Genomic DNA, 11,167 nt, shown 5'->3' with positions numbered 1-11,167 from the left:
CCAGATGAGTCACCGCTGGGGGCAGGTGAGTCAGCACAGGTGAATCACTTTTAAATTCAGGGTTAAATCACACATCCGATACCAAAAATAATCAACGTGAAATCTCCTATTCTATATTTAGCCCACCCATGTCAGTCTTTATACCATTGGGTTAGATCGCTCCCTTTTTTCTCCGCAGCAAATCCGCACAGAAAAGTAGTTCCTCATTGTTTGGGAATCTTCCGTCCCAAAATGCCATCTTGTCTCAAGTTTCGCACCTTTTTTGTTCTTTTAACGTAAATGTCTGACTTTAGAGTCAGCTAGGTTGCTGTTTTATGAGTAAACTTACTGTAAAAGTGTCGTATTTGTTACTCGCAGGTAAACACGGAAGGACGAACAGGTGCGAGACACGCCCACAGAAACCTGAATTTACCGGAAGACTTTTTTTACCTTCCTTTTGGCTCTTAAAGTACTTCATTTCTGTCCGTTGAAGGACACACCCGGTCGACCTATATACGCAAGACTCCGATTGACATACATTTAAAAGTTAGCTTTTACATTTACTACAATATCCAACGCGTTTTGAATTTAGGGTGTTGACAACTTCAGGTAACCTCGGAGATCGCATAGCTCATCAAGAAAGCCGAGAAAAGGAGAAATAATAAGATCGGCAGGAACGACGGCGTGGGATCAGTTGTTTTTATTTCTAATTCCTTTTCGATCCCTGCAACTTTCATGGATTACATGGATAGTGGTCTGAGGTACACCCCCACCCAGGTAAGAAGTCCAGTTCTTGTTCGGTGCTTCACGGTTGTTAAATTGGAGAGCTGACATTGAACTCACCTCTCCCGTTCTAGAAGCTTCAAAACTTCACTCGTGCACGTGAAAATGAGGGCTAACTCTGTTTTTATTCGACCAAATGTCATGAAAGGTAGTATTTGAGCCAAAGGTTCAGTTACGTAAGGAAATATGCAGGTGTGTGTGTACAGTAAAGGTTAAATACGGGCTAAGATGCGTGAACATGTGACATTTTGGTTGTCAGACAGTTTTGGTGGAGGTTCAGAGTTGATTAAATTCCTTCTGGTTGTTCGCCCTTGTTCAAACTTGTTCCAGGAGTCCCCTGCGGTAACTCTAAATCCAGAATGCCTTCAAAACCAATTAATTGGAGTAGGAATGTTTAAAAAAAAAGTTGGTACGATACGATATCTGCCGATATTACAATATTTGATTCATTACACGCGTAATTATTCGTAATTAACGCGAACTTAAACCTCCTAAATGAAGCAAATGATGCTAACTAACCTTTTTACCTCGCTAGCAATGTTGTTAATTTTCATATTCATCGTGGTATCGAAAGGCCAAAGGTTTTGTTTAGTTGGCACTACGTCATCTCAGTTGTTGTTTTTTAAAATGATTTTAAGTACGTATTGTGGAGCCAAATCGGAAATGAATTTCAAAATAAAAAAAGTCGACATACATTTAAGCCCTGAAGTTAAAGCGTGCAGTGAAACGATGAAATTCTTGTTAATCATGGTTCGTTTTTGGTAACTTTCCTTTTGGGTCATTTTCTGGTGACTAGTTGTTTTATTTTGGTCGCTTCCTGTTGACTTGGGTTTGATATTTGCGTCACTTCCTATTATTTTTTGTCACTGTCCAAAGATTTGTCATTTTTAGGTGACCATTCTGCTTTCTAATGTTTCTTCATTGGTGGTTTGTTGTTTAATGGCGATTTTTCCATTTAGGAAATTAATTTCCATTTTTAACGCCGACGGCGGGCCCCGAAATGAAAGCGCAATCGGAGTCCAATTTTGTTGCCGCGTCCGTCGTCAGCAGGTTTGACAGGTTGGCAGAAACCGACTCCTTTTGCTATCTCGCCCCCGAGACCAAAAACATCGTCATCATATTCCTTTCATTTCGTGAGCAGTCACCGAAACTGGAAAAAAAATGCTTTTTTCCATCTCCTCGTGTAATATTTGGATAGGCACTTTTTGGGGGGTCACGAAAGGGCACAGGTGTCCAAACTTTTTTTGTCCTACGAGGGCCCACTTGAAATCCTTCCACTTTTATTTCCTTAATAGACGACCGGAATCGGTTTAAAAATGAAAGATGTTATTTAAAATTTATTTTAAGTATTAGGTTGTTGGCTGCCATTGACGGCGATAGACGTCCAAGCCAATATTGACAAAAAAAGTCTACCATTGCTTTTAACATGTCTTTTTTTGTGGACAGAACAAAGACTGGGATGCCAACGTTCAGTTTCTGCCGGCGTCCGACAACAAAAAGCTCGAGAAGAAGAAAGGGCCGGGGAAGTTGGGCGCCATCATCGGCGTGGTGGTCTTGTGCGCCGTGGTGGCGTTGATGGCGGGGCTCTTGGTCTGGCATTTCCATTGTAAGTCGCCGCCTTTGCTCTTTCTTATGATACCATGGGAATTAGGTCCACGTGCTACGAGATTAAAGTCGTCATGTGATAAGAAAAATAAATATGTGACGTCACGTAATGTTAGAGGTGAAGTCATAATGTTACGTAGCATTCACCATAGTAAAGTCATAATGTTATGACAATAAAGTTGTGTCATATTACTAGATTAAAGTCACCATATGACATAACTTGATATGCTGCTATGAGGAAAACGTCCTAATATTTGGATTGGATAACTTTATTCATCCCGTATTCGGGAAATTTCGTTGTCACAGTAGCAAGAGGGTGAGGATGCAGAAATGGGAAAGGCATTTTAGACATAAATAGATAGGTCATAAGTAAGTTAATAAATAAATACATGAAGAAATCTATAAATAAGCGTGTTGCTGATATATATATATATATATATACACACACACACATATATATATATATATATACATATATATACATATATATATACACACATATATATACACACATATATATATATATATATATATATATATATATATATATATATATACACACACACACACATACACACATACACACATACACACATACACACATACACACATACACACATACACACATACACACATACACACATACACACATATACACACATACATACACACATACACACATATACACACACACACACATACACACACATACACACATATACACACATATACACACATATACACACATATACACACATACACACACACATACACACACACACACACACACACACATACACACACACACACATACACACACATACACACACACATACACACACACATACACACACACATACACACACATACACACACATACACACACATACACACACATACACACACATACACACACATACACACACATACACACATACACATACATACACACACATACACACATACACACATACACACACACACATACACATACACACACATATACACATGTACACATGTACACATACACACATACACACACATATGTATACATATACATAGATGTAATACAATTAAACAATAAAAATACAATTTGAGCTACTATTAAGTCACAATATTATACTCAAAGTCGTCCTATTAAAAGAATAAATCGCATGTTGGAATACTACAATGAAAAAGTCAAATTATTGCAAAAATAATGTGAAGTATTATGAGATTAAACACATAATATTATGCAATATTTCGAGTAAAAAGCCACGGAATGTCACGTAATATTGCGAGGAGAAAATCTTTTGTCATACAGTAAACTGCCATTGCATATTACAAGATTAATGTTGTCATATTACATATTTAAGATTTCATAATATGGATGCAGTGCGGCTAATTCATCAAAATATTCAGTAATTCTTGTCGTCCTGTTTGTTTTTTGTTTTTTGCCGGACGCAGTTTGGGTTTTAACTCAAAACCCAGAAAGAATAAACTGAAATCAAAATAAATACATATCAGATCTTTTTTTTATCTTCCTCCCCGGGCGTCCTCTGCCGAGGCGCTTTTGATGAAGCAGGCGGAAAGTTGCGCTCTTTTTTCACCTTTTTGATGTTTTTACTTTTTGGGGGCGACGGGGGCGTCCGTGTGGATCCCAAAGGCTTCTGAGACGTCAAAAATGAAGAAAGCGATGGTAGGCGAAGACATCAAGGCGTGTCTTTTGAGTTGAAAACCTTTGTGTGCTTGGCGGAGGCGACTTCTCTTGTTTTGAAAAGCTCATTACAGTCGCAGTTAGCTTACGCTCGGCTTTGCGCTTTTGCTTTCAAGGCGCGTTTGAAGCAAAAAATGCAGGCGCCAAAAATTGGACCAGCAAAATTATCCGGGTATAAATCGCAAGAGTAGATGTTGTCTCATTTTGACGGATAACAAACATCATCATTGAGGAAGAGAGAAATCAAAGAATATTGATATTATTTTGATACATTTTTTTAATATACATTTTTTAGATAAATGATCAAATGTGTTCAATTGTTTAATCCAAATTTCACACATTCCAAAATAAATAAAAAGGGAATATTTACAGTTTAGTATTTTAAAATTTGTGTTAATTGCATTAAGTAGCCTACAAATCAGTGTAAAACTGGACAAATAACTCGTCTCATAATTGGCGGATGGTGACGGGAAGGCGGGACATCTGTTGTAAATACCTAATCAAATCGATAACATTTCGAGGCTGATAGGCGACAATTAAAATGGGAAAATCTTGATTTAGCCAAATATTGTCCAAGAACATGTTTCAGCTAACTGTTGGCTAAATGACACAACAAACTGTAAAAAATGTCATCCCGAAACTACAGTAATTAACGGCGGAAGCCCCTTTTCCCCCAGTAAAAAAACCAAAAGCCGATTAAAAAAAAAAAAAAAAAAAAATCACTTTAAACAGAAACGGTGATGCCGGATTGCCCAGTCCTAACTTGTTGTTCTCTTGTGTCCTCGCAGTCCGCCAGGACGTCCGCGTCAAGAAGATGTTCAGCGGCTCCATGCGGATCACCAACCAGGCCTTCGAGAACGCCTACGAGAACGCCAACAGCTCCGAGTTCAAGGCCCTGGCCGATAAGGTCAAGGCGCAGGTGAGACGACGACGCCGACGTCCTGGCCGCCGCCATCTCCGCTCTCCTCACGGTCACCTCTCGTCTCGGACAGCTCAAAAGGCTCTACGGCAAAAGCCCACAGCTTTCCAAATACTACGTGGGCTCGGCCGTTCAAGCTTTCAGCGAGGGCAGCGTGATCGCCTACTACCTCTCCGAGTTCAGCGTTCCCGCCGGCCAGGAGGGGGCGGTGGACGCCTCCATGGCCTCCATGGACAAACTGGTGGACAAAGAGCAGCGCAGCATCTACCGGCCCGGAAACTCTTTACTGCTGGAGAACGTGGTGTCGTCGGGTGAGAGCGCCGTCCTCGCAAATTCGGCTAGCGCCCGATTGCTAGCCACTCCATTGATCTAGCTTCTTTTTACTTTACAGAACTTGATTCACGGTTGTTTTCGAGGACCTTCAGCGGTAAGTTCGCCTGTTTGGAATTTTTGTTTTCCCACATTTAGACTCTTACACCCTTGTACAGGGAGTCCTCGGGTTTTGTCGTTTCGAACGCCCCATGATAATGTAAAGGCACATGTTCCTTACACTGTCAAACAGCGCCATCGTGCGTCTGAGCACGGTTACAACATGCTCATGCAATGCTGATTAGTGCAGCGTTTCAAAAGACCATATTGGCCCGAATATAAGACGACCCCCTTTTTTTCAGGACTCAAATTTGAATATTTCCTGTCAATGATATACATTTGTGTGATGTATGTGTTAAAATAATAATGCAGGGTACTTTCTGTATAAATACCTTAACAGTGTAAGTCCATTTTATTTATATTTTTCAACTTTCGACACCAAAATTGGGGTTACGCCGCGTTCCCGGCAACGGATCGACGTGACTTTATTGCAAATGGCTGACATAGAATGAATGAAATGGACATTTTAAGCAAATGATCTCTATACTAGTTTATATTTTATTTTTTTCAAAGGAGTTTTGAGATTCGCCGAGCACACCAGGACCAACCACATTGGCCAGATCCGGTCCCCGGGCTTCCCCGACAGCCCGTACCCGCCCAACACCTTCGTGCAATGGCAGGTTCGGGCCGACCCGGGCTACGTCATCAAGCTGGACTTCGACACCATCAACCTGGAGGAGAACTGCCAGAACGACTTCATCAAGATCTACGACTCTCTGGTGGCCATTGAAAGCAGCGTGGTGCAAGAGTAAGTTTGGAAATGACTCTAGCGACCCCTGGTGGACATTTGACGTCCCTGCAATAGCAAAGGATTTCGCTAAATATGTATTTTTTAAAACTGGACATTCAATGGCAGCTATCTCCGTTTTGCGTTCAGGATGTGTGGCTACTACGCCCCCAGCGAGCCCCTGGCTTTCCTATCGTCCGGCAACGTCATGCTGGTCACCATGGCGACCAACGGGGTGGAGAACTACCCGGGCTTCCGAGCACAAGTGTCGCAGGTGCGACGCGGCAGCACCAGTAGGAAGCCACGCCCCAAAAAAATACAAATGGAAAAGATAATTGTTGGAAAATGTGCCCATGTAAAATTGTACTTCTTCAACAGATACAAAGTGTGGCGGAACGCTGACGGGCAATGGAGGAAGTTTTTCCTCCCCCAATTTTCCCAATTACTACCCGCCCCGGACTTCCTGCCAGTGGACTATTCAGGTATTTAAAAAAAAAATGACGATATGGGTGTGGCCCGCTGCCATTTTTTTTTTCTCCTGGAAAATGAAAATATTTGAATATGGCCTGATCAAAAAGTTTGAGTGAGGCTTCTGTTTTGGTGCACTTCTGAGCTTAAACACTAGATAAAGCCAGTTCACTCGTTAAGATCCATGTTGGAAACAGTCGAATTCATTTCGAATAATTCAGTAATCCCATGTCATAAATTAAGTTTTGTTGACTTTGTTTGAAACTTTCTTTCTGGATTACTGTATTTAAAAAGACATTTAAAAAAATATCATCTTTTTTATTCACCCAATTCCGCAGAAAATGTTGTGATTGGGCCGAATTCTGATGACATGCTGTGATCTGATACATCCATAACATGCACATAATAATTATGTACATGTATGGGTGTGTGTATGTATGGGTGTCATCATGATCTATATATTATGTTTAACAAATGAAAAGGGAAGGATTACTTTGATTTTATTTTTTATTTTTCCTGAAAACGATCCTGCTATAATCTTTGCACCACTTCTCAGGTCCCTTCCGGAAAGTCGGTGAAGGTGACCTTCAAAAAGTTCCTCATGGACGAACCGGGTCAGGGTGGAAGCAAAGGCTGCCGCAAGGACTACGTTCAGATCAACGGAAAGAAGTGAGAGCCACGTAAATGTACGGAAAGTACCATTCCTCACTAAAAACCTGACCTGGGCATTTTTTTTTCTCTCCAGATTTTGTGGCGATCACGAAGACAACTCGGTCACGGAGACCAGCATCTCCAACCAAGTGACCGTGGTGTTTTTCTCCGACGGATCTTACGTGGACCGAGGATTCAACGCCACGTACGAGGCGGTCGACGGCACCGATCGTGAGTCGGTTTTCTCACGTTTGTTTGAGCACCTCTGGCGCGCAGTCATGCTAATCCTGTTTCTTTTATTTCCCGGTTGTTGTTTTTTTTTTTTTGAATGGTCACCCTTTTAGCTTGCCCCAAGCAGTTCCAGTGCAAGAACCAACGTTGCATCAAGTCGGAACTCAAGTGCGACGGCTGGAACGACTGCGGCGACATGAGCGACGAGTTCAACTGCCGTACGTCCTTTTCGCTCGCCACGCCGTGGCTCGACTCGCCGCTTTGACGCTGTGGCGTTTGATTGTTTCAGAATGCGACTCCACGTACATCCACTGTAAGAACGGCCTTTGCAAGCCAATGTTCTGGAAGTGCGACAGCGTCGACGACTGCGGTGACGGCACCGACGAGCAGGGCTGCGGTATGACCACTTTCTTTTGGTTTTTCTTTTTTTTTTTTACACAGAAGTGCCTTTTTTATATTATTATACTGTTGAAAATTGTCTTTCTTATTCTGTCTCTAATGGGAGATTTCCTAGATACAGTGGTACCTCGACATACGATCGTAATCCGTTCAGAGACTGAGATCGTATGACGAGCTTTTCGTAACTTGAGCGAACGTTTACCATTGAAATGAATTGAAAACAAATTAATTCGTTCCAACCCTCTGAAAAAATTTAATAAAAGATGATATACATTTTAAAATTTGAAGTAAAACAAAATCACAGTGCCAAAACGCTAGGAATGTTCCAATGTTTTTGCCATTTAGTAAATTGTCCCAACTGTGACCCCGACAGGCGCTTGTTCGAAAGGACAGTTCAGCTGCAAGAACGGCAACTGCGCTTCGGAGAAGAAACGCTGCGACGGCAGAGACGACTGCGGCGACGGTTCCGACGAGCTCGATTGCGGACGAGGTGAGTCCGTCCCGTCGCCGTGTTTTCGCTTAAAAAAATAACCGTCCGATTGGCCTCGGCGGTGCAGGCACGGCGCCCGTGACGTGCACGGAGCTCACCTTTACATGCAACGACAACAAATGCATCAGCAAAGTCAACCCGGAATGCGACGGCGAGAAAGACTGCGACGACGGCTCTGATGAGATCAACTGTGGTGAGTATATCTTTGGTTGTGCGTGGGTTTTTTGGGGGGGATGTGTGTTTGGGTGTCCTTGTTATATCGAGCTTTCGTCTGCTTCATAAGAATGATTTAATAATATGCACATATTCCATATGTACCCCAATATCATACCTGTCAACCTCTGCCGATAACTGCCCTTATAAATGATTATGATTCCCCTTACAAACCCCCCAAAACCTTAAAAAAACACCGTACGACTCGTACAGTGTTTGTAAGTTTTTTGGGGGTTTGTAAGGTGAATCATAATCATTTATAAGGGCAGTTATCGGCAACGGTTGACGGGTATGTTTTTGTGTCTTTTATAGGTGTGGTTTTGTCTACGTTTTAGGTTTGTGTTTATTATGTCTCGGCATATTTGACTGTTTTTGTGCGCGCGCGTTTGCCATTTTGCTTTGGATTGGTTCCTAACGAGCGGCCATGCTTTGGGCAGATTGCGGCCGCAGGAAGTTCAAGTCCACGCGAATCGTGGGCGGCCAGGACGCCGAAGCGGGCGAGTTCCCGTGGCAGGTCAGCCTGCAAACCAAGAGTTTCGGACACCTCTGCGGCGCCAGCCTGGTGGCTCCCGGCTGGCTGGTGACCGCCGCCCACTGCGTGCAGGACGACAACAGGAACAGGTACGAGTCTCGTCCCGAAACGGCGGCCCACCACGCCCTCAGATTTGTGCCGACTCCCGTGAGGGCCTGGAAGGTAACGGTAAATAAAATGGCTTCGGACAGGTTCCACCGGCCCGAGACTTGGTTCGCGTACATGGGCCTCCACACGCAGCGCAACGTTGGCAGCCCGGCGGAGAAGAGGAACATAAAGCGAATCATCCCGCACCCCTACTACAACGACCACACTTTCGACAACGACATCGCCCTGATGGAGCTGGACCGTCCCGTCAAGTACAGCGACTTCATCCAACCCATCTGCCTGCCCGCCGCCCAACACGTCTTTCCCACCGGGACCACCGTCACCATCACCGGCTGGGGCGCCAAGCGGGAAGGAGGTGAGGACAGGCCTGGAATTACACACACATACACACCCTTCTTTGATTTTTAGCCACTCATTTAGTCTCACGCTTTTCTGTCTACAAGGTGATACACTGTATGTGTATAGCTTTAATTACACAGTATTTACTGTAAGTGTCCTATGAAGGGTTTAAGCTTGAAGTTGACAAATTGCTAGCGTGTTTTTTTGCCTGTCAGAACGGCGGCAAATGTCAAAGCTGTCTTCTCGTGCAGGCTCGGCGGCCACGGTGTTGCAAAAAGCGCAAGTGCGCACACTTAACTACACGGTGTGCGACAAGCTGATGAACGGTCAGCTGACCACCAGGATGATGTGCGCCGGTATTCTGACCGGAGGAGTGGACGCTTGTCAGGTAACGCCGCAAATTCGTACCGTTAAATGTGCAAATTAAAGTCGGTTGTTTTTGCCTGTTTCTTTGTTATCAGATGGTGTTTTTTTTAAATTGTAATCAGTTTCAACTATGCAGAGGCAAACGTTACAAAAATGATTGCACAATTTTAATTGTTGTGGGTCTTTTTTGACTATCATTTAATAAGTTAGTAAAGTAATATAATGATAATGTGGCTTTAATGGTGCATTTTTTTTCCTCGCCAGGGGGATTCCGGTGGGCCTCTAACCATTCCATCCGGCAACCGCAATTTCCTAGGGGGCGTGGTCAGCTGGGGCGACGGTTGCGCCCGCCGAAACAAGCCAGGCATCTACACGACGGTCACCAAATTTCGCGCCTGGATCAAACAGACCACGGGCGTGTAAGAAACGACCCTCAAAGGATAGCGGCGGCGCTTCAGGCCGCGGACATGAACTCAAACTGAGACACGATGCAGCGGGAGACGACGACATGTCGCCTGAACAGCAAATGCAGCACTGATTCGTGTCAAATGTTATTTTTATTATAGCCAAATGGAGATGTTGTACATATGACTTATGTTTTTAGCACGTTTGTTTTTAAGGAAGCACAGGAAACAGTTTTTAAATGGACAAATTCATCCTACCTCCCATGTCAGGATCCGACAGAAATAAAGTCGGTAAATGTTAACGGGCAAAGTGCTACTCAATTATTTGGGACGATAGGAATTTTGAGTGAACAGAGCTCCCTCAACACATTTGCAATGAAATGTTATCTGGGCTGAACATTATTTCATCAGTACATGAACGGTCTTATTTTTGCTAAATGCGCTGGTAATAGAAATCTGACTCATACGTCACTCTCTGTGGATGTTTTTATAGTAGCTGTTTTAAATAAAATATTTCTAATAAAATGATTTTTTGTAATCCTTTACTATGTCATATGTTGCATAGCAAGCTTACATGAATGCGGTAAATTCTAAATCAGAGTATATAACTAAAAGGAATGTATAATAAAACTATCATATCGTTCGCTTAGAATAATTGCCCGAGTTTTTTATATTATATTTTAGATTATATTATTATTGAATACAAGTTTGAGGCATCTGCCTACCAGAATCCTCTGTAGCAAAATGGCCGCCGCCAATTACCTTGCACCTTTACTTAATTGTCTGTCTTCGTACTTATAATACGTTAAAAAAATGTATTGTATTATA

General features: G+C 42.8%; 1 protein-coding gene across 3 annotated transcripts; it reads left to right on the top strand.

The window, feature by feature from the left end:
- The first annotated feature begins 399 nt into the window (after positions 1–399).
- Positions 400–10,864, top strand: st14a (ST14 transmembrane serine protease matriptase a). 3 transcript variants are annotated; one of them, XM_077611954.1, is made up of 18 exons: positions 400–756; positions 2,209–2,368; positions 4,852–4,982; positions 5,056–5,293; positions 5,374–5,409; positions 5,925–6,159; positions 6,289–6,431; positions 6,517–6,620; positions 7,163–7,275; positions 7,352–7,488; positions 7,602–7,706; positions 7,778–7,885; positions 8,261–8,377; positions 8,445–8,570; positions 9,028–9,211; positions 9,314–9,585; positions 9,821–9,957; positions 10,200–10,864. In XM_077611954.1, exons 1-18 carry the CDS (start codon positions 715–717, stop codon positions 10,356–10,358), a joined length of 2,547 nt encoding a protein of 848 aa, XP_077468080.1. In that variant the 5' UTR covers positions 400–714; the 3' UTR covers positions 10,359–10,864. The 3 variants fall into 3 exon arrangements, with proteins under 3 accessions (XP_077468080.1, XP_077468082.1, XP_077468081.1); XM_077611956.1 differs by lacking the exon at positions 400–756 and adding an exon at positions 828–910; XM_077611955.1 differs by lacking the exon at positions 400–756 and adding an exon at positions 859–954.
- The last annotated feature ends 303 nt before the right edge of the window (positions 10,865–11,167 follow it).

This window comes from Stigmatopora argus, chromosome 10, assembly GCF_051989625.1.
Source record: "Stigmatopora argus isolate UIUO_Sarg chromosome 10, RoL_Sarg_1.0, whole genome shotgun sequence".
Taxonomy (NCBI): domain Eukaryota; kingdom Metazoa; phylum Chordata; class Actinopteri; order Syngnathiformes; family Syngnathidae; genus Stigmatopora; species Stigmatopora argus.
The sequence above is the reverse complement of the archived record's forward strand: the minus strand, read 5'-3'. Positions and strand labels throughout refer to the sequence as shown.

What these genes read in the sequence shown, in the direction of transcription:
- st14a (XM_077611954.1), top strand. Translation starts at nt 715, where the DNA reads ATGGATTACATGGATAGTGGTCTGAGGTACACCCCCACCCAG. An exon ending in CCGATAAGGTCAAGGCGCAG is followed by an intron (nt 4,983 to 5,055) that starts GTGAGACGACGA and finishes CGTCTCGGACAG; the next exon opens with CTCAAAAGGCTCTACGGCAA. An exon ending in CTCTGATGAGATCAACTGTG is followed by an intron (nt 8,571 to 9,027) that starts GTGAGTATATCT and finishes TGCTTTGGGCAG; the next exon opens with ATTGCGGCCGCAGGAAGTTC.